This window comes from Muntiacus reevesi, chromosome 14, assembly GCF_963930625.1.
Source record: "Muntiacus reevesi chromosome 14, mMunRee1.1, whole genome shotgun sequence".
In the NCBI taxonomy this organism is placed as follows: domain Eukaryota; kingdom Metazoa; phylum Chordata; class Mammalia; order Artiodactyla; family Cervidae; genus Muntiacus; species Muntiacus reevesi.
The window spans coordinates 58,078,446-58,102,222 of NC_089262.1; the positions used below are offsets into that span (position 1 = coordinate 58,078,446).

The 23,777-nt window shown below is 38.0% G+C and overlaps 1 protein-coding gene across 7 annotated transcripts in view; it reads left to right on the forward strand.

Moving 5' to 3' along the window:
- The first annotated feature begins 5,117 nt into the window (after positions 1 to 5,117).
- LOC136146329 (general transcription factor IIH subunit 2) overlaps positions 5,118 to 23,777 on the forward strand; it is a 77,517-nt gene continuing 58,857 nt past the window's right edge. For 5 of the 7 annotated variants that reach the window (XR_010658979.1, XM_065905155.1, XM_065905153.1 and 2 more), the window contains exons 1-14: positions 5,118 to 5,200; positions 8,054 to 8,116; positions 8,749 to 8,826; positions 9,170 to 9,206; positions 9,423 to 9,509; positions 10,184 to 10,234; positions 10,550 to 10,604; positions 17,001 to 17,106; positions 18,572 to 18,662; positions 18,863 to 18,950; positions 19,458 to 19,565; positions 20,125 to 20,188; positions 22,072 to 22,175; positions 22,740 to 22,842. Coding sequence is in view for 4 of the 7 variants with exons in the window: in XM_065905155.1 (XP_065761227.1) it covers positions 8,061 to 8,116; positions 8,749 to 8,826; positions 9,170 to 9,206; positions 9,423 to 9,509; positions 10,184 to 10,234; positions 10,550 to 10,604; positions 17,001 to 17,106; positions 18,572 to 18,662; positions 18,863 to 18,950; positions 19,458 to 19,565; positions 20,125 to 20,188; positions 22,072 to 22,175; positions 22,740 to 22,842 (1,028 nt within the window). In the remaining 3 variants the exon portion in view is untranslated. Of the gene's footprint in view, positions 5,201 to 8,053; positions 8,117 to 8,748; positions 8,827 to 9,169; positions 9,207 to 9,422; positions 9,510 to 10,183; positions 10,235 to 10,549; positions 10,605 to 17,000; positions 17,107 to 18,571; positions 18,663 to 18,862; positions 18,951 to 19,457; positions 19,566 to 20,124; positions 20,189 to 22,071; positions 22,176 to 22,739; positions 22,843 to 23,777 lie in introns of those variants that run through there. The other 2 variants (XM_065905150.1, XM_065905151.1) reach the window with 1 other exon arrangement.

The following is a 23,777-nucleotide window of genomic DNA, read 5'->3' on the forward strand; positions in this document are numbered from 1 at the left end:
GTTTGGATTGTTTTGTCTGTTGTTATTAACCCTGTTATAAATTTGAGTGCATTTTATACTTGACCCTTGAACAACTTGGGTTTGAACTGCGTGGGTCCATTTATGTGTGGATTTTTTTTTTCATTGAACACATACTATATGATCCAAGAATGCAGAGGGCCAACTGTAAGGTTATATGTGGATTTTTGACTGCTTGAAGGATCAGCACCCCCAGCTCCCTCGTTGTTCAACAGTTATCTGTACTTTTAATTAGCATAAGGTGCTTCGTGTAGAAGATCTGCAGTATCTGTGAATGTCTGAATGGATATGCCTGTGTAAAGAAGAGTCAGGGCAGAAAACCACTTTAACCATGACTCCAGGGATCTTAAGTTGAGGTTGAATCTTAAGACAATCTCCCTGCTTCAGAGTTGGGACAGAAGTGTCTCCTATCTGTTGTTCAGTCACTCATTTGTGTCTGACTCTGACCCCTGGACTGCAGCACAACAGGCTTTCCTGTCCTTCACTGTCTCCCAGAATTTGCTCAAACTTGTGCATTGAGTCAGTAATGCTATCCAACCATCTCATCCTCTGTTGTCCCCTTCTCTTGCCTTCAATCTTTGCCAGCATCAGGGTCTTTTCCAAAGAGTTGGCTCTTCGCAAGAGGTGGCCAAAGTATTGGAGCTTCAGCTTCAGCATCAGTCCTTCCAATGAATATTCAAGCTTGATTTCCATGAGGATTGACTGATTTGATCTCCTTGGTGTCCAAGGGAATTTCAAGAGTCTTTTCCAGAACCACAATATAAAAGTTCTTTGGCTCTCAGCCTTCTTTATGGTCTTACTCTCACATCCATACATGACTACTGGAAAAATCATAGCTTTGACTATACAGACCTGTTTCAGCAAAGTGCTGTCTCTACTTTTTAATATGTTGTCTCCGTTTGTTGTAGCTTTTCTTCCAAGGGGTAAGCGTCTTAATTTTGTGGCTGCAGTTACTGTCCACAGTAATTTTGGAGCCCAAGAAAAAAAAAATCTGTCACTGTTACCACTTTTTCTCCATCTATTTGCCATGAAGTGATGGAACCGGATTCCATGATTTTAGTTTTCTGAATTGAGTTTTAAGCCAGCCTTTTCACTTTCCTCTTTCACCTTCATCAGCAGCTCTTTAGTTTCTCTTTGCTTTCTGCCATTAGAGTGGTATCATCTGCATATCTGAGGTGGTTGATATTTCTCTGGGCAATCTTAATTCCAGTTTGTGTTTCATTCAGCCTAGCATTTCACATGATGTACTCTGCATAGAAGTTAAATAAGCAGGGTGACAATATACAGCCTTGACGTACTCCTTTCCCAATTTTGAACTGGTCCATTGTTCCACGTCCAGTTCTAACTATTGCTTCTTGGCCTGCACACAGGTTTCCTAGGAGACAGGTCAAAGTGATCTGGCATTCCCATCTTTTTAAGAATTTTCCACAATTTCTTGTGATCCACACAGTCAAAGGCTTTAGTGTAGTCAATGAAGCAGAAGTAGATTTTTTCTGAAATTCTCTTGCTTTTTCTGTGATCCAGCAGATGTTGGCAATTTGATCTCTGGTTCCTCTGCCTTTTCTAAATCCAGCTGTACATCTGGAAATTTTCAAAGGCTCAGCTGGAGAAATCTAAACTGAATATGCTGGCAGCTCATGGTTTTAATAAACTAGATGAAGGACATATACGACACCTTTTTCTACTTTGAATAGTTTTCATAAACAAAAATACCTAAGTAACTTGGGTATTCAGAAAATGAGTGAAAATAACCCCACTTTGGAGTTAGAAAAAGAACATGGACACACAACTAGGATGATTTTTGTGACTGCAAAACATGGAAGGGTGTCTCACCCAAATTCCAGTTGCTGCCACAGGACCGCTTGCTGTTCCTGCATATGTTGTCCTATTATTGTTGCTTTGCTGTTGTTCAGTCGCTAGATTGTGTCCAACTCTTTGCAGCCCCATGCAGCACGCCAGGCTTTCCTGTCCTTCACTACCTCCCGGAGTTTGCTCAAACTTATGTCCATTGAGTTGCCAGGTGACTTTGGACAAATTACTTAGCCTTCCTATACCTAGTTTGCTTGTATGTACAAAAGATACTTGTATCTAAATCATGGTTGTTATGAAGATAGTTAATGTGTGACTTAAAACAGTCCTTGTCAGAAAGTAAATAATAAATATGGCCAGTTACACCTATTTTCCAAAGCCAAATGGTGAAACTTTAAACAAGTTTTGAAAGTAAACTTGGTTTTAAAAGTACATGTACATGTATCATCCCCATCCTGCATACTTGGTGTGTGCTGAGTACAGCTCTACAGTGTAAATTCTTTTTAATTTTAGGCAGATAACTGCGTTAGGTTTGGCATTGTGATCATTCACAGGTAACGAACAAATGCTTTAAAAGATGGTATAGAGTTAACATCAAGATTAAGATTGTTAGATACTCATAAGCAATTCTGGAGGTTTTTAATGAGTCTGAATGATTGAGGTTCCATCTAAAGGTATTGCAGTAGGCAGATTCACCTCTCCCAGTCTTTGTACACTTTGAATTTCAACTTGATCCACTGGCTGAATCATTTACAAATTTCCTAACTCTGTGGATTGTGTCCAGCCACCCATGGGCAGAGAACAGATTGTTCCATTATTTAAAGTTGCTCCTTAGTTTTACAAATTGAAACATTTGGCTAGGTTGTATAATTTCTTTTTACTACCACTTTGTACACAAAATATTATGTTAGTCATAATAATGGCAAAAGATTGCCATGGACTTACGCATTTTTGTTTTGCCTTAATACCATTCCTACTTGAGCTAAGATCTGAGATTGAAACATCTTTAGAGGAGAGTGAACTTCACAGTTGTGAAAAGCTTGAATAATTCAGCCTCCTGTCCACAAATATACTTTAATTTAAATTTATTGGCAAATCCTCTGTCCTTTTCTTGGTTTTCCACAAAGTCTTCCCAGTCAGCTGGATAGTAAACATAAAGGAGAAGCATGGGGCTTGGGTTGTAGCTGTTTGTCCTATAAGTGTGTATCCCATCTTGAAACAGAATAGCCATTCAGAACAGAGGGAGAGACAGGAAAAGTGTGGAGTTTGTGGAAGGAAAGGAGGGAGGGAGGGAGGAGATTAAGACGGAAATGAAAAGGGTGGAGTTCGTATATAGAGTCTTAGAGTCAAACATGTGGAGGAAGGCAGAGATGGAAGCCAGCTGTCACTGGGAATCAGTAATGCTGCTGCTGCTGCTAAGTCGCTTCAGTAATGCTAATTTCCTTTGATGACAAAAACACAACTAAACAATAAGACCTTTTCTTCTGGGGATAAATAAAAGGAGCTGCTTATGGAGTTGCCACTATATGATGTGTAAGCCCTTGCAGGGTAGGTAGAAATAACACCATTTGATAGATCAGACTTGAGTTGTGACTTGCTTGAGGTCAACCAAACTAGTATGGCAGAGCCTGATTTTTAATTCGAGTCTGTTGTTTCCCCTACTATGCAGATGGCTTCTGTTTATGTTCTTAAAGGGGAAGAATACATGGAAAGATTTTAGCACCTATGTAACAGAGCAATATAGGCAGCAGAGGGGAAGCATGTGGCGATGGGAACCAAAGCGCTCCTGCAGTTCTTTTCTCCTCTTCTTTGCTGGGCATAATCCTTTCCTGATGCTCTCCATTTCTCCTGTGTGTATTAGCAGACATCTCAAACAACTTCTCCAAAATTGAACAACCCCTTGCCCTCAGAGTAACTGCAACTCCAACATTTCAGTTGCTCAGCAACAAACCTTCACGTCATTGGTTCTTTTTTCATAATACACATCCAGTCTATTGACAAGAGTAAGATTCCAGCCATTTCTCACTGGCTGGGCTGCCATACTATGGTAGTCCACGCCATCATCATCCCTCCAAAGCTCCTTCAGTGCCTTGAGGCTTTCACTTCTGATTTCAGTCTCCACCACTCGTCCCCTGTTTCCCCATGCCCGCCTGGAAAACACCAGTGTGATTCCACCCCAGGGTCTTTGTACTTGCAGCTCCCTGTCCCTGCGGAGATCTTTCCCTGAGTATCATTGTGGTTAACTTCCTCCCTCATTCTGAGCATGGTTCAACCGTCTTCTCTGTGAGGACTCTTCTGACCACGCTGTTTTAATATTCCTCCCCTTCCCCTCCCGCAATGGGCCGAATCTTGGTTCCCTGAGCAGGGATGGAACCTGCGCCCCGCTGCGTTGGAACCTTTGCAGTGGAAGTCGTAGCCGCTGGACCACCAGGGAAGTCCCCAGAGTTCCCTGACCGTGTCCGACTCCTTACGACCCTATGGACTATAGCCCGCCAGGATCCTCTGTCCATAGGAATTCTGCAGGCAAGAATACTGGAGTGGATTGCCACTTCCTTCTCCAGGGAATCTTCCTGACCCAGGGATCGAACCCAGGTCTCCGAGCACCTATTTTAAACCGTAACTCTTTTCCCGCTCCCCTGGTGGCTTTGATGGTAAAGAATCCGCCTTCAACGCGGGAGATCTGGGTTGGATCCCTGGATAGGGAAGAGCCCCCGGAGAAGGCAATGGCTACCCACTACAGTATTCTTGCCTGTAGAATTCCAGGGACAGAGGAGCTTGGCGGTCTGCAATTCATGGGGTGGAAAGAGTCGGACACTACCGAGCGATAACACTTCCCCTTTCCTCTTCCTTGCTTCATTTTTCTCCATGGCACCATCACCATTTGATACAGTATGTTTTTCTTCACAACGTCATGAGGGCACGGATTTTTATCAGTTTTTCACTGCTATTTCCTCAGTACTTAGAACTGTATCAGCCCCAAAGTAAGTGCTCAATACATATTTGTGGCTTTTAGCGCGGGCAGCAGAGGAGTCCCGGAAAACCGCTACACTGCAAGTTGGCTCAGCTGAGACTGCCGCTGTGGTCATCCAGTCCTCAGATCCTGCTGGACGGCTACCAGGCCTCCGATTTTCCAACAGCGAATGGCCACCACTCTCCCCTCCTCTCCGTGAATAGCGGGAAGGGCGCAGGAGGCCCTTCCGGCACCCAAAGTCAGTACAAGGTTGCCCGGCCAGTGAGCGCCCGGCTCCAGCAAGCGCCACTCCCAGCAGCCGGAACACTTGCGCGTCGCTACCGCGCGCGGCGGAAGGACTTCGGCGGAGCACTTAGAGCGGATTGAGCTGAACTTCCGGCAGAGCAGAGCTTGGCAGGACAGGTAAGTCAGTGGTAGAGGTTTTCCCGGAGCTGAGGCGGGGATCCGCCGCCTGGGAAGCAAGGCAGCGGGAGGGGCTTTCGCGGCTGGGAGCGGAGACTGAATGACCCCGAAACTGCCTCATAGGGAAGAAGGGTGTGTGGGCGCGTGTGGAGAAGGAGGAGGAAAATTTCCGTCTATGAAGCCGCATAGAAGCATCTATCTAGGGCACCAGTTTGGCGAGTGACTCTCTTTCCCTAAGGCAGGGCGCAAGTTTGGTACTTGTGGCTCTGGGTTCTAGCTTGTGACCACCTGTGTGGCCTCAATAGAGTTAGCAACCTCTGAGCCTTGAGGTCCACACCTGAAAAGCAGAACTGTTATCATCCTTGCCTTTCTCAAAGCGCTTGGCAGGGTTAGGTGTGAGGGAAAGCTTCATAAATTGCGATGTTTGGTGCAAATCTCATTGTTTATAGCATTCTGAGCTCATGTGAAGGAATCACACCACCAGGCTTCTGAGGGGAGTGGCTTTGCTGGGGTGGATTCCCAGCGATATTTGTAAGAAGGTGGACTATTCTGTCATAGGTAGTTGAAGATGCTGCTTAAGAGGTTACCAAGTACATCTTTCTCCAGGCTGCATAAATCCCTTCTCTGTTTACTGCATGCGTTGTAAACATCCAGCTTCCCTTTGAACATCTGCGGTTATGAGGATCTTATTACCTCTGTCCTATCCCTGTAATTTCCCATCGCAGTCAGTTCAAATTAAGAAATTCTTGTATGCAGTGAGCCAGAGGTGTTCCTTATTGCAGCTGCTGCTCATTGGTTCTCAACGTTGTTTCTGAACTTTCAGGGAATTAAAAGTTATAAACTAAAAATAAAATACTTTAAATATTGATGTGATGAACGGCAGTAACCACATCTTTAAGAATTTAAGCTTTTGATTTTTTATATTCACGATAAATACAAACACACCTCCATGGAAGATCAAAATGTTCAGTTTAGTTGCTGCATGCTATGTTACTACACTCATCATTAAGCCTATAAGGCACCAACATAAGTGTGTTGAAAAAGCACAGATGACAAAATTAAGTCATTTCTTGTTATTTCAGGATACTAAAGTGGAACACTTGACCTCCTGAAACAATTGAATCCACAGAAGTTTAGTAAACAATATCTGATTGTAGCAGGTGCTGAGAAAGCAGTGATGCCATAAAGGCAGTTTTCAATTTATCAATAGATTTTAATTCCAGAAGTTCATTTATAAAAGTCTACATTTATTTGGATTTTTAAAGTATATTTTGCTATAGAACAATGAAATAAATGGAGAGTAGTGTGAAAGTGAAAATGTTAGTTGCTCAGTCATGTCCGACTCTTTGTGACCTCATGGACTGTAATCTGCCAGGCTCCCCTGTCCATGGAATTCTCCAGGCAAGAATGCTGGAGTGGGTAGTCATTTGCTTCTCCATGGGATCTTCCCAACCAAGGGATTGAGCATGGATCTCCTGCATTGCAAGCAGATTTTTTACAGTCTGAGCCACCAGGGAAGGCCAAATGGAGAATGGGTCTTGGTTATTGTCCTTATCACAAAAATTAATTTTTTCCCCTGCCAGTGATGAGATTTGTTTTGTCCTTAATGTCTTGGCACTTAGGATTCCTTTGATCCTTCATTTATGAAAGAAGGAAATTGAAAGTGAGATGTAAGATGGAGAGGGATATTCCAATGGGGAGGATGGAGGTCTGAATGTGATGGGTGTTTATTACTTGGTTATGGTTAATAGAGTGGCTTCCTAGGTGGCTCAATGATAAAGAACCTGCCTGCCAATGCAAGAGGTATGGGTTCAATCCCTTGGTGGGGAAAATCCTCTGGAGAAGGAAATAGCAACCCATTCCAGTATTCTTGCCTGGGAAATCCCATGAACAGAGAAGCCTGGCGGGCTACAGTCCATGGGAATGCAGAGTCCAATGTGACTTAGCGACTAAACAGCAACAAAGGGTTAATAGATGCCTCCCAACACCAATTTTGTCCCTGATTATTAAAAAAATACACTTTCATTTTGAAAATATGAAAATACAGAAAAGAATAAACAAAAACCCAATCATCCTTAACCCTAACATCCACTCAAAACCATTTGTCCTATTTATTAAATTACTAAATAGTTCCATTTTCTTTTAATAGTTGAGGTTATAGTGTAGGTTTGCCATTGTATTGTTTTAAAAAATTATCCTGGCTGTCCAATGGTTAAGACTCTGCCTTCCAATGCAGGGGGTGCAGGTTTGATTCCTGGTGGGATAACTAAGGTCCCATGTGCCATGGGGAGTGACCAAAAAATTTTAAATAAATAGATTTTTAAAAATTATGAACCATAAGCATTTATCATTTATGAATAATAATAAATTTTATTAAGCTTGATGATGAGAAAATTCACACAGACACAAAGGTGGAGAGGTAGTAAATGAATCACCATGTATCTATCACTCAGTGATAAGAAGCAGCAGTTGTAGCTAATGTTGTTTCATCTATACCTGTACCCACTTCTCATAATTCTGTGATTCTGTCCTATGACACATCTTTAATGCATTTTTATTTTTTATTAATTGTAAAGAGAAGCTTATTTATCTTGGTGCCAAATTTGAGAATAAATATTTGCATTCTTTCTTGGGGGTATGAGAAAGTTCCACGAGGATTTAAACGAATGAATGATTGCATTCAACTACAATTATTAAATAAATTGCAAAGAATAATATGACTTTGCAGTCCGAGTTTTCTTTTTTTTACTTTGTATGTTTATTTCCCTCTATTTTTCAAATTTAATTATATACATCTAGTGACTATCATCTTTAATAAATTCACAGTCTAATGACTTTTTTACAATATGTAAGGTACAAAATGGATGAAGAGCCTGAGAGAACTAAGCGATGGGAAGGAGGCTATGAAAGAACATGGTAAGTAGGGTATTATTACTCTCTTCCCTTTTAGATGTTGTTTTAGGTTTTTTTCTTTCCCACAACACTTTCAAAGTATATTTTACACATGTTAAAATTCACCTGTTTCTTATATATAATTCAGTGATTTTTAGAAATCTTCAGGGCTGTGCAAACATCAACATAAACCAGTTTTAGAACATTTTTACTATTCCAATAATATCCCTCACGTCCATATACAATTAATTCCATTTCCACCTCTAGTCCTAGGCAACCATTAATCTATGTACTTTCCGCCTTTTTAGATTGGCCCTTTCTGGACATTTCATGTAAATGTAATCATATAATATGTGGTCAGTTTTGTCTGACTTCTTTAACTGAACATGCTGTTATTAAGTTCAACCTTATTGTAGCATGTATAAGTAATTCATTCCTTTTTACAGATGAATAGTATTCTGTTATATGTTTATGACATATTTTTTATTCATCCTTTCTCCATTTGATGGACATTTAGATTGTTTATAATGTTTGGCTGTTATGAATAATGTAGCTGTGAATATTCAGGTGCAGATCTTTGTGTGGACATATTTTTGTTTCTCTTGGGTTAATAAAATTTTAGCTTATCTTTTCAAACAATTAAATATTTCCTATAGGGAGATTCTTAAAGAAGATGAATCAGGATCACTTAAAGCTACAATTGAAGACATTCTTTTCAAAGCAAAGAGAAAAAGGTATGTAACCTTTCTGTGTGTGTTACAGAGGTAAAATATACTCCTTTAAGGGTTTTTGTCCGCCTCTGCCTACTCCTCAGTACTTCATTTGAGCTGAGTTTCAGAGAACCTGACTTACTACCTTTTAAATAAGGGGATAGACCCAACAACCTAATGCCTCATCAGGGAAATTCATCTTCAGGGTTTATCTAAAATGTACATAATTATATGCATCCCATAAGTTAATGATTTACTTCCCTAGAAACGTGCACTTTAGTTGAAAAGTAGTTGTAATGACTTTAGTTGTAGTGATCTTTCATGTAGTATATGATATTTCCTTAAAACGTTTGCATAATTTTAACAGGGTATTTGAGCACCATGGACAAGTTCGACTTGGAATGGTATGTTATTCTTTTTCCCTTTACTGATACAGAACTAGTTTGAGTTACACAAACATTCTGGCTTAAATAGAATAAACTTTTTAAAGGAATATATTAAAAATACACGTGTAGAATATGTAAATGCTAAGGGCCGTTTTTACTTGTTGGTCAAAAATGTATTTGAAAATTGTTCTTATTGGTTTGTTTTGTTTATTTGGGGGATTTTATTTTTGGTAGATGCGCCATCTATATGTGGTGGTAGATGGATCAAGAACAATGGAAGACCAAGATTTAAAGCCAAATAGACTGACATGTACATTAAAGGTATACTAAAATTATTCTGATTTGTATTACATGTGAGAAAGGATGCTGAATTCTAAAAGAAGTGTTTTTAAAGAATGCAGTCTTTTTTTTTTTTTTTTTGAGGTAATGGAAACTATAGCTAAGTAGAAGTGCTATTCTGGATTGCTTACCAAAATCGTATACCAAAATCACTAATTATTTATGCTCTTAAATTCCACTCCATGTTAGGATCTTGCTTCGTCAGTTATTCCTTTTCTTTATTGAATCTTCATTCTCCTTTGACTTACTTGAATTAATCTCCTCAGCTTATAAATACATTCAGATTATTCCTACCTTATTCAAACCCATCACAATTTTGCTCATTTTCCTGTTTATCTTTTTTGGATCTTTTTCTTGTTTAGATTGTTTCTGTCTTACGTGTCCAAATGGTTCCATCTTTTAAGGCTGAACTTACAAACCTGTCTCATCCCTTACCACTTCAAATTTAATTTTATTTAATATTTTAATTTTTATATTTATTTAATATTTTTAAATGTATTGTTTTATTTATTAATTTTACTACTTAACATTTTAAAAAAATTTGTAAGCTTAAAAATCATAAGAAATAATGCTTCATAAATAGATTTCACAAAACTTGTTCTCTGTGTTGCTATTTTGCTGTTACCTAGTTTTTTCTTTTTGTTTTCTTTAAACAGTTGTTGGAATACTTCGTAGAGGAATATTTTGATCAAAATCCTATTAGTCAGGTATGTAGATAAGTGATATAATTCAGAATTAGCATCCTGATATTACTGGCAAATATAATGTATTTTTTAAAACATTAGACATATATTCTATCACTTACTAAGTTATTCAGATTGTATACAAGTTACTGAGACACTTGTCAATGAAAAGCAAGATAACTCTAGAAGTTAAACAATATACAGTGAACCCATAGCTAAATTTATGTCAAAAGTTTTTCACATGTTACTTATTCCTTTTTTAACTAGTCATTTATTTTAGTTACATACATTCTTATCGAGAAGAAGTAAGTTAATAATCATTTTTGTTTTTATTTTGAGATTGGAATAATTGTAACAAAGAGTAAAAGAGCTGAAAAACTGACTGAACTCTCAGGTATGCATAAAATTACCTTTCTCGAACTCAAGGACTTTGCTTTATTTATCTAACCTTGTAACCCTGTTCATGAGGTTGCCTAATAAGCAAAACAAAACCTTCCTGCAGGCTGTCTCGGTAAAACACTTTAAAAACCTTCTATTAAACTCTCTGTCTCTAAAATAGCCTGTTTTTTTTTTTAGGATTTTAGTTCCCCGACCAGGGATCAAACTTGTGCCCCCTGCAGTGGAAATGCAGTCTTAATTACTGGACCATCAGAGAAGTCCAAAATGAACTGTTTTAAATTGAGTTCTGCACAGTGATGAATAGTATTACAATGAATGTAAATGTTTATTCAGTCATGAAAGTATTAGGATAAAATTATTTTAACCATTCACAAGAGCCACTTAATCTTTTTTTAAAAACTATTTATTTCTTTGTTTTTGGCTCTGCAGGGTTTTCACTGCTGTGCACAGGCTTTCTCTAGTTGTGGAGCGCAGGGGCTACTTCCTAGTTGCAGTGTGGGCTTCTCATTGCGGTGGCTTCTCTTGTTGTGGAACAAGAGCCCTAGGGCATGAGGCTTCAGTAGTTGTGGCACACAGGGCTTAGTTGCCTGGAGGCATGTGGGATCTTTCCAGGCCAGGGATGGAGCCCTTGTCCCCTGTGTGGCAAACCAGACTCAACCACTGGAGCACCAGGGAAGTCCCTAAGTAAGATGTCTATCAAGTCTACATGACCCTCCTAGTTTGTAGTCTCAGCACAAGCTCCAAAGAGTGTTCTTATTGACCCTGGTTAAGATCTACCCATCCATGAGCAGTCAAGTGGCTAAGAGAATGAAGTATTTTGTTGGTAGGCCTGGATTCCACGTCTCTGCTTAAAGTAGGATAGAAGCAGGATAAGTTCTACCTGTACCATGTCGTGTAAACTGGGTTATTATATAGTGAGGGAAGGATGGTTCCAAAAGGAAGGATGTAGGGCCAACCCTCCTGCATGTTCCCTCCCCCTAGGTTAATAATAGTATTCTGTGGGTGCCTGAGAGGTAATATGTACAGAGATGAAAAATCCTCTGGAGATTCTTATGGGCCTCTTGAGAATACTCTCTCTTCCCCGCTATAAACCACACTGAGAGTAATGTAAATATGCTTTTTTACTATACTCATAACACAATAGGAGATTAAAAAGTTTTTTGTATGGTGTGGTAGAAAGAAAAGTAGATAGAGAGCCATACAATCAAGGTTTGACTACTGGTCCTGCCATTGGGTAGGCATATGTCTTTCAGCAAATCATTTAACTTGTGTAGATTTGTTTATCAGTTGTGAAATGAAGGATTTGGACTTAGGTACTTTTCATTTCTAAAATTTATGATTCTAAGAATAAATACTTGATATATATAGCTGAACCTTGAACAAGTTGAGCATTAGGGGTGCTGACCTTCTGTATAGTTGAAAATCTGCTTATAACTTTATAGTTGGTCCTCTGTTTCCTTGGTTCCACATCTGAGAGTTCAACCATCTGCACATCATGTAGTACTGAAGTATGAACTTAGTGAAAAAAAATCTGCATATAAGTAGATGTATATAGTTCAAACACTTACTGTTCAAGGGTCCAGAGTATATTAACTGTGGCAAATAGTTAATATTTTAATACTTACTCAAGTAAACAAGAACACCAAGAAGTTCCAAATGAATGAATGGGCAAAAAAAACCCCATAATTCATACCAGAATAAAAAGGAATTAAACAACTGTTTAAAAAGAAAATTTAAACAAACTAGTATTCAAAATACTAGTTTTGAATCCAAGTCTATGCCCTGACCAGTAATGCTGAAGAAGCTGAAGTTCAATGGTTCTATGACAACCTACAAGACTTTCTAGAACACCCAAAAAAGATATCCTTTTCGTTATGGGGGACTGGAATGCAAAAGTAGCAAGTCAAGAAACACCTGGAGTAACAGGCAAATTTGGCCTTGGAGTAGAGAACGAAGCAGGGCAAAGGCTAATAGAGTTTTGCCAAGAGAATGCACTGGTCATAGCAAACACCCTCTTCCAACAACACAAGAGAAGATTCTACACATGGACATCACCAGATGGTCAACACCGAAATCAGATTGATTGTATTCTTTGCAGCCAAAGATGGAGACGCTCTATACGGTCAGCAAAAAACAAGACCAGGAGCTGACTGTGGCTCAGCTCATGAACTCCTTATTGCCAAATTCATACTTAAATTTAAAAAAGAAGGGAAAACCACTAGACCATTCAGGTATAGCCTAATCAAATCCCTTATGATTATACAGTGGAAGTGAAATATAGATTTAAGAGACTAGATCTGATAGACAGAGTGCCTAATGAACTATGGACGGAGGTTCATGACGTTGTACAGGAGGCAGGGATCAAGACCATCCACAAGAAGAAGAAATGCAAAAAAGCAATGGTTGTCTGAGGAGGCCTTACAAATAGCTGTAAAAGAAGAGAAGGAAAGGCTAAGGAAAAAAGGGGAAAAAATACCCATTTGAATGCAGGATTCCAAAGAATAGCAAGGAGAAATAAGAAAGCCTTCCTCAGCAATCAATGCAAAGATATAGAGGAAAACAATAGAATGGAAAAGACTAGGGATCTCTACAAGAAAATTAGAGATACCAAGGGAACATTTCATGCAAAGATGGGTTCGATAAAGGACAGAAATGGTATGGACCTAACAGAAGTGGAAGATATTAAGAAGAGGTGGCAAGAATACACAGAAGAGCTATACAAAAAAGATCTCCAGGACCCAGATAATCAAGATGGTGTGATCACTCACTTAGAGCCAGACATCCTGGAATGCAGAGTCAAGTGGGCCTTAGGAAGCATCACTACAAACAAAGCTAGTGGGGATGATAGAATTCCAGTTGAACTATTTCAGATCCTAAAAATGATGCTGTGAAAATGCTGCACTCAATATGCTAGCATATTTGGAAAACTCAGCAGTGACCACAGGACTGGGAAAGGTCAGTTTTCATTCCAATCCCAAAGAATGGCAATGCCAAAGAATGCTCAAACTGCCACACAATTGCACTCATCTCACACATTAGCAAAGTAATGCTCAAAATTCTCCAAGCCAGGCTTCAGCAATACGTGAACCGTGAACTTCAGGATGTTCAAGCTGGTTTTATAAAAGGTGAAGGAGCGAGAGATCAAATTGCCAACATTTGCTGGATCATCGAAAAAGCAAGAGATTTCTAGAAAAACATCTATTTCTGCTTTATTGACTATGCCAAAGCCTTTGACTGTGTGAATCACAATAAACTGTGGAAAATTCTGACAGAGATGAGAATACCTGAGCACCTGACATGCCTTTTGAGAAGTCTGTATGCAGGTGAGGAAGTGGACATGGAGCAACAGACTGTTTCTAAATAGGAAAAGGAGTATATCAAGGCTATATATTGTCACCCTGCTTATTTAACTTATATGCAGAGTACATCATGAGAAATGCTGGGCTGGATGAAGCAGAAGCTGGAATCAAGACTGCTAGGAGAAATATCAATACCTCAGATATGCAGATGATACCACCCTATGGCAGAAAGTGAAGAAGAACTAAAGAGCCTCTCGATGAAAGTGAAAGAGGAGAGTGAAAAAAGTTGGCTTAAAGCTCAACATTCAGAAAAATAAGATCATGGCATCTGGTCCCATCACTTCATGGCAAATAGATGGGGAAACAGTGAAAACAATGCTGCTGCTGCTAAGGCGCTTCAGTCACGTCCGACTCTGTGCGACCCCATAGACGGCAGCCTACAAGGCTCCTCCATCTCTGGGATTCTCCCGGCAAGAACACTGGAGTGGGTTGCCATTTTCTTCTCCAGTGCGTGAAAGTGAAGTCGTTCAGTCGTGTCTGACTCTTCCTGTCCCCACGGACTGCAGCCTTCCAGGCTCCTCCGTCCATGGGATTTTTCAGGCAAGAGTACTAGAGTGGGTCACCATTGCCTTCTCCAGTGGAAACAATGGCAGACTTTATTTTTTGGGGCCCCAAAATCACTGCAGATGGTGACTGCAGCCATGAAATTTAAAGATGCTTGCTCCTTGGAAGAAAAGTTATGACCAACTTAGGCAGCATATTAAAAAGCCGAGACATTACTTTGCCAACAAAGGCCCATCTAGTCAAGGTTTATGGGTTTTCCAGTAGTCATGTATGGATGTGAAAGTTGGACTATAAAGAGAGTTGAGCACCGAAGAATTGATGCTTTTGAACTGTGGTGTTGAAGAAGACTGTTGAGAGTTCCTTGGACTGCAAGGAGATCCAGCCAGTCCATCCTAAAGGAAATCAGTCTTAAATATTCATCGGAAGGACTGACTCTGAAGCTGAAATTCCAATACTTTGGCCACCTGATTCGAAGAACTGACTCAATGGAAAATATCCTGATGCTGGGAAAGATTGAAGGTGGGAGGAAAAGGGGATGACAGAGGATGAGATGGGTGGATGGCATCACCGACTCAATGGACATGAATTTGAGTAAACTCCGGGAGTTGGTGATGGACAGGGAGGTGAGGCATGCTTCTGTCCATGGGGTCGCAGAGTCGGACACAGCTGAGCAACTGAACTGAACTGAGTATTCAAAATAAAAGAGGCACCTCAACATTTTCCACGTTTTAAATGAGCACAATGAAGTTTCCAAAGCAATATATGGCTTGTTGAACCCTGGAGAAACTGATAGTTTTATTACTGATAGTCTGGTTAATTTGTTCAACGTTTTCTGGAAAAGAACCATAAAAATGTTCCATAAAACAATTACCTGGTGATCCTGTTGTTAGGACCCTGCACTCTGGCTGCCAAGGGCCTGGTTTCAGTTCCTGGTCAGGGAATTACGATGGCTTAAGCCTTCCAGTGGTCATGTATGGATGTGAGAGTTGGACTGTGAAGAAAGCTGAGCACCGAAAAATTGATGCTTTTGAACTGTGGTATTGGAGAAGACTCTTGAGAGTCCCTTGGACTGCAAGGAGATCTAACCAGTTCATCCTAAAGGAGATCAGTCCTGGGTGTTCATTAGAAGGACTGATGCTGAAGCTGAAACTCCAATACTTTGGCCACCTCATGCGAAGAGTTGACTCGTTGGAAAAGACCCTGATGCTATGAGGGATTGGGGGCAGGAGGAGAAGGGGATGACAGAGGATGCGATGGCTGGATGGCATCACCGACTCTATGGACATGCCTTTGGGTGGACTCCGGGAGTTGGTGATGGACAGGGAGGCCTGGCGTGCTGCGATTCATGGGGTCGCAAAGAGTTGGACATGACTGAGCAACTGAACTGAAGTGAACTGAAGCCTTGAGGCACAGCCAAAGGAAAAAAAATGTTCCTTGGAGTATGCTTAGGAAATGTTATGAAAGAAGAAAAAGTATCACTCTACAAATATTCTGTTTGCATCAGTATGTATACTAGTGACAAGTTGAAACTAATTTAAATGTTCAATGGTATAAAGATAATTTGCTATATGATAAAGTCAATGTTTTCATTATTAAGTAATATGAAAATAGTGATGAAATAAGAGGAAAGGTCCGAAGAATACCATATTTTATTGAGTCTCAGATTTTATTGTTTGTAAGATACCTTTATTTTATGAGCCCTCAAGAAGGAAACACTCTAGCAGTTAACCTTTGACACAGTGTCAAATGACATGTGAATTGTTCATGCCACTGTCTTGGTGGTTTGACAGGTCTGAATTTTTGGTGCTGTCTCTTCCCTTCATTTATATTGCTTAGCATGAACTAGACAGTCTCTTCAGAGGTTATTTCAATGACAGCATAACACAGTTTTGCCTGTTGAAATCCTCCTTTCTTAGGTCTTAGAAGGTGACTGTTTTCTCCCTCTGAAGAAAAACATGGAATTGTAGGCCTTCTTCCATCAATGAGTTTTTGCTTCCACTAGTAACAGATTTGTGCATTACTGTTCTGTTCCACGCCTTTCTACATAAAAATATAACCTTTTGTATAAACTTAAACACTTTAAATAGAAGTTAATATGGACAGCACAAACAGTGCCCGTGTTGCAATTGGAGTGACAACACAGCAATAGTGTTCACATGAGCAGGCAGTGCCACCAGCAGCTGCCCAGCTGCCAGTGGTTGTAAGAAACATCATGATTTCAGAGATGTTAAATGTGAACATATGTTAGTATTAAAAATGATGCAATAGGAAATATGAATAGTAAAAAGTTTTGCATTCTAGATTAATATTATTAAAATGTGTTGCTAATAGACAAAAAGATTATTTGTATTTGGGTTTTTCAATATGAGTGAGACTTTATAACATTTCTGATAAAAGTGCATCTTGCTGAAAATGTAAATCAAAGGGATTCTGTTTAACATCATAAATATGTAAATTTTGGAGAAAGGTAAATTTCCATAGTGTATATATACATTTTTATTAAAAGAGATTTTTCATTTATATTTTAGGAAACCCGCGGAAACATATAACATCTTTGAAGAAAGCTGTAGATATGACTTGCCATGGAGAACCATCTCTTTATAACTCCTTAAGCATGGCTATGCAGACTCTAAAGTTAGTATTTTACACTTATTATTTACAATTTATTTCAACATTTTTTGAATGAGTTAAGTTGAAATGATGATGTTAATATGCATCTCCATAAAACTACCTATAATGAAATTGTTATTAAGAGAAATATGTAACATTATTTATAGTGTATAGTATGATGTTGGTTAATAATTTTGATTTTACATTTTAGTTGCTGAGGTATATCCTTAAAGATTTTGGAAAAATACAATTAAAGCTGTAGCAGTATTACTAGTGCAAAAGAAATACCATGAAAAAATTTTTTATTGAAAATTGATTATATGTGGAAGTTAATGTGGTATAATAACTGAGTTTGTTGTATACTGGTTTTTATTAACTTATTTTGTAATACATCTGTAAATTAATAATAGCACTTTTCTAGCAGTTTTAACTATGTAGAATATAGCTAAAACCCAAAAGAAAGTATTCAGTATAGTTAAAGCTTATATATTTTATCCTTAGATAGTCTATCCTGACTCAGATTTTTATTCCTTTAAATAATAGGCTTTTTTTTAGTTTTGAAGTAGTTGAGGAGGTAACAGACAATGAAGGTAGATACAATAGCAGTATCCATAGTGAAAACTGAGCCCAACAATGAGAATTAAAGCAGGAAAAAGCTACAAATAATTGATAACATTGCACCAAAAAGCGTAGCTATCTCTGTTTAGTTTAGAGGAGAACAGTTCATCATACCTTAAAATCTGTAAGCCGTCATTTAATTAAATGGTGATGGTGGTGGTGCTCAGTCATGTCCAACTCTTTGCAACTCCATGAACTGTAGCCCACCAGGCTCCCCTATCTGTGGAACAGTCCAGGCAAGAATACTGAGTGGGCTGTTATTTCCTACTCCAGGGAATCTTCCCAACCCAGGGATCAAACCCCTGTCTCTTGAATCTCCTGCTTGGCAGGTGAATTCTTTACCAATGTGCCACCTAAATGGTACACAGTCATTAATGTTTATGAGTATTATGACAATCACCATGAGGTTAAAGTGTAGTGTTTAGAAAAGAAGTATGTTACTATTTTCAGGCCACACATATGTACCTTAATGTTGATCCATATGGTATTGTCATACTTTCCAATGTACACCTTAGACTTTGTATGAAACAAACCTATTAGAATGTAAGCTGCCTGATGCCAGAAACCTCATTGCTCTTGTTTATCACTTTATCCTTAGAACTTGAAAGAGTATTCAATAAATATTTATTGAATGAGGAAATGAATCAGTGAATTATTTTTGTGTGTAGCTAATTTTAGAAAAACTGGTGTTAAGGTTTTTAGTGTATACTTGCAATTCATTCCTTTGTAATGTTGAAACAGATGGGGTTGTTCTGTAGTCTAAGTGTATAAACCATGTGTACTTATTTTTTGTATGTGTACTAGTCTTAAGTTTTTTTTAATTAATGTAATTTATTATACCTAATTGGAGTGGTTTTTTTTCTTTTCTTAGACACATGCCCGGACATACAAGTAGAGAAGTCCTAATCATCTTTAGCAGCCTCACAACCTGTGATCCCTCTAACATCTATGATTTAATCAAGGTAGAACCAATAATTTCTTCATAATCGAAGCCAGTTACAGCTCTAAAGAGAATTTTTAGACTTTCTAAATTTATTACTAGAATTCTCTGAGTTTATTACTAGTTTTCAGAACATTCTATCAGAATGTTAATTATCAAGTATATTAATTATTCATTTTTTTTCTTCCCTCAAAACCCTCCATTTACTTGGATTTTACGAAGACCCTAAAGGCGGCTAAAATCAGAGTGTCTATTATTGGATTGTCTGCAGAGGTTCGAGTATGCACTGCGCTTGCTCGTGAAACTGGTGGTACATATCTAGAATCTTTAATATTTACTCATAATCATTATGTAAAAAGTAACAATTTATTAGTTAGAATACTTTTATTTGTTTTTTTAAGCAGCTAAATTTAAATTAGTTTGTGTCCCAAAGTCCAAAATGTGGGTAGTCATATTAAATATATCATCAGTTCTGTAACCTATCATCTCAAAATGCAAGAAATTTTTAGTAGTTATGTCAGTGCTTAGAGGAACCATTATTACTACTGGAAACCTAGAAATTTTACTATATGTAATACTTAATGAAAATCCTGTTAATTGGCTTTAATTAAATTGAAAATTACAGTTATTCTCAGAGAAGTCAGTTTAAAGATGTTATTTAAATAAATTTTTTGAAAAATGGTAATTTCACATAATCATGTATTTTGAAAATGAACGTTTTTAGATGGTAAAACATTTACAGAATTATATAGAAATTATAGATCATTCTTATGTCTAGAAAGCTCATGTTTCTTTTCTTTTTTTCTTGTCTTGCTAGGCACATATCATGTTATTTTAGATGAAAGCCATTACAAAGAATTGTTAACACATCATGTTAGTCCTCCTCCTGCTAGCTCAAATTCTGAATGCTCACTTATTCGTATGGGTAAGTGTTTATTTTGTGTTATTTAATTATATTAATTAAAAATATATACGAAAAATAAACTACATAGCTTTAGACATTCCAAAATTTTAAACATAGAAATATGTTCTTTTATAAAGTGAAAGTAGATTATGTAATGAACTCCTCTGTTGTGTCAGAAATTTTAAAATTTCTTAAAAATTTTTTAAAAATTATTTAAAAATTACATTTCTGAAAAATTTTTTTTTAATTATTTAAAAATTACATTTTCTTTTTAAAATGTAGTATGTGTTATGTATTAAGTGTTGTTATGTTAGAGAATATGCATATGAAACTTTAGAATCTGAGACCGTATATATGGACATATGGTCCTCCACGTCCCCTGTTTTCCTCCACTATTAATTTTTCTTCTAACCAGAAATTGCTGTCAGTTTGACCATGCTCTAATAAATGTACAAAAGACAAGAAAGAGAACTTTTGCACAACTTTGTGAGCTTTCTGGTAGGAACATTTTTAGGTTTCTATTACTAGAATTTTTCTATTTCCTTGGGGGAGAAAAAGTAATATATTTTCTTCCATAAAGGATTTCCTCAGCATACCATTGCTTCTCTGTCTGACCAAGATGCAAAACCCTCTTTCAGCATGGCGTAAGTAAAAACCTTAAAACTGTTTATGATAATGTTTTTACATTGTTAATTCCTTCCTATAAGTTATGAATTAAAAAGACAGGCTTGAAATGTAATGACTTTTGTAGACAATTACTTTTTATGTAGCTGTAAAAAGGAGAGAGAACTATATATACTCCTGTAACAGTAGCTAATATTACTAGCTAAAACAACAAGGTAGGGAGAAGTCTGTAGTATGCTACCGATCATCTAGCAAACTGGAAAATTCTTAAAGAGATGGGAGTACCATATCACCTTACCTGCCTCCTGAGAAATCTGTATTCAGATCAAGAAGCAACAGTTACAACCGGACATGAAACAACGGATTGGTTCAAAATTGAAAAAAGTATGTCAAGCCTTTATATTGTCATCCTGCTTATTTAACTGATATGCAGAGTACATCATGCAAAATGCTGGACTGAATGAATCGCAAGCTGGAATCAAGATTGCCTAGAGAAATATCAACCACCTCGAATCATTAGCTGAGTGTTGATGTGTACATTCCTATCAGGAAACTCCTGGAGGCCAGAGAAAGAAGCACTGAAGTCGAGCAGCAGAACAATCCCTAGAGCTCACGTGGGCAGAGAATGGCTTATTCCCACCAGTCAGTGTGGAAAGGCCTCTTAATGTCACAGGCATTGAATGGAGTCCACAGTAATGAAACCGAATTTACCCTAGACTAGCAACTGTTCTGGACAGCCAGCAAACTTAAAAGCAAATTTTGTCATCAAACTATTTGCTTAAGTATATTTTGGGGAAAAAACACAACATATTTAAATCAATACCAAAAAAAAAAAAAAATCCACCACCGAAAGCAGAGCATAATTCACAGTATCTGGCTGCCAATCAAAAATTACCAGTCACGCCTCATAGACTTGGAGAATGAACTCATGGTTGCCAGGGGAAAGGATGGGGAGAAGAGATAGGAAATTTGGGAGCAATGTGTACACATTGCTATGTTTAGAATGCATAACCTACAAGGACCTACTGTAAATAACACAGGGAAGTCTGTTCAGTGTTATGTGACAGCCTGGTTGGGAGGGGAGTTTAGGGGAAAATGGATATATGTATAAGTAGGCATGGCTGAGTCTCTTGGCTGTCCAGTTGACTCTATCACAACATTGTTAATCAACTATGATATAAAATAAAAAGTTTAAAAAAAAATTACCAGTCATGCAAAGAAGTAAGAAGGTATGACCCATAACAAGAAGAAAAATCATAGAACAGAAACATATCCGGAAATAACACAGTTTATAGAACTAGTAGGCAAGGTGTTTAAACTATTATAAATGTATTTTATGTGCTCAGGAAAATTAAGGAGTACATGAATTTGATAAGAGATAGGGAGGATAGAATAAAGACCCCAATCACATTTCTAGAGATGAACAATATAGTGTCTTACGTGAAAAATATACTGGATTAGGATTAACGGTAGTGAAGTGAAGGGAAGTGAAAGTCGCTCAGTCGTGTCCAACTCTTTGTGACTCCATGGCCTATACAGTCCATGAAATTCTCCAGGCCAGAATACCGGAGTGGGTAGCCTTTCCCTTCTCCAGGGGATCTTCCCAACCCAGGGATCAAACTCAGGGCTCATGCATTTCAGGCAGATTCTTTACCAGCTGAGCCACAAAGATTAATGGCAGATTAGTCACTAAAGAAGAGGAGTGAATTCAAAGACATTAATAGAAGCTATTCAAAACAAAACACAGGAAAAAAAAGACAAAAGCGAACAGAGCGTAAGTAAGCTATGAAACAACTTAAAGGTTTAAAATCACAGTGGCATCCCTTCTTTTGCTGCAACTGCTCACATCTTTATATATAACTTTTTAAAAGGTAATGTTTCCTCTCCTCCCACCCCCCAACAGGCATCTGGATAGCAACACTGAGCCAGGACTTACATTAGGAGGCTATTTCTGCCCACAGTGTCGGGCAAAGTACTCTGAGCTTCCTGTTGAATGTAAAATCTGTGGTAAGAAACTAACAGTTCCTTATCTAGTAAATTAATCTTGGATAACTTCTTACCTGTGTTGCTATTAAATATAAATATTAAGCTCTGTTTATCTTTCTGGATTTGATCTGTTAAAAGAGACATAGGCTGTGTGCCTGGTTCCATTGTGTGCCTGGTACTTCATTTTTAAGAATGAACATGGCATTCTGGATGGTTCCTGGTTCTCTTTCCAGAAAAACTATGTTCTTTAAAGGCAGTGCAGTAGATCTAGTTGACATTTTTGCAGCTCTTCATGAAATAAATACATATGAGGAGGATGAAGAATTAAAATAATAGATTTGTAGAATTTTATTTCATTTACAAGTAAGCAAATGGGCCAAGAGCTATCACATACTTAGTGACAGAGCTAAGACTCCATCTTGGAGTCTCCTTTTATGGCCACTGATAAACGAAGAAATGAATAACTGTAATCCTAGAAAAAAAAAAACTTGAAAATATTTAGCTTAAGTTATATCATTTGACATTTCAACCATCATCTTTGTGAGGTTTGGGTTACTAAATATGTCTTTCTGCTTTGTATGTTAGGTCTTACTTTGGTGTCTGCTCCCCACTTAGCACGGTCTTACCATCATTTATTTCCTTTGGATGCTTTTCAAGAAATATCCCTAGAAGAACATAATGGAGAAAGGTATATGAGTTTTGATCAATTTATACCTGTTTCAAGTGGTAAAGTTATATTCAAATATGTTGTTATTAACACTACATAAAAAAGTGTCATTCACTTGGGCAAGATTATTGCTAATATAGAAAATGAGATGTAGAATGCCTTGTTTATGACTAAAATGATTCATTAAACAGATCTGGATCACCAGAAATCTCTTTCCCTGAACCCATCTATATGTAGCAGGAGTGGTGGTAGGTTGGTAAATCAGCTCTCCAAAAAGAAAAAAAAAAGCCCTGATTTGTAGTGTTTTGTTGATTTCTATCGTATAAAACTGGAAGATCTATCCAGGGAGCCTAATATCAAAATAATGTAAGAAATAAAGAAAAGATATAAGATAGGAAAGAAATATTCAAGGATATTTTCTACTATTGAAGTGAATTTTCTGGATTGAAAGGAACTGTCAAGTGCTTGACATATTGAACACAAACAGACTTGCACTAACATGTTTCACTGTGAAATTTCAGAGTACGCTGCAGCAAAATATTAGCCCTCAACATTTCTACAGAGGGAGAATGGGGTCACTTGACCTGGAATTAAAATTGTTTGACTTCTGGGACTTCACTGATGGTCTTGAAGTTAAGACTCCACGCTTCCACTGAGTGGGGTGCAGGATTGATCTCTGGTCAGGGAACTAAGATCCCACATGCTGTGTGGTGCAGCAAAAAAAAAAAAAAAAAACCACACCACATTGCTTGACATCTCGTGAGCAACACTGGATGCTGACACGGAGCAATTTCCTTCAAAATTTGGAGTGAAAATTATTGCCAACTAAATTGTATACCCAGCCAAGCTTTTGTTTAAATGCAGGTCAAGTAGGGACTTCTTAGCAGTCCAGTGGTTAACACTCCACGCTTCCAGTGCAGGGAGCATGGGTTCAATCTCTGGTCAGGGAACTAAGT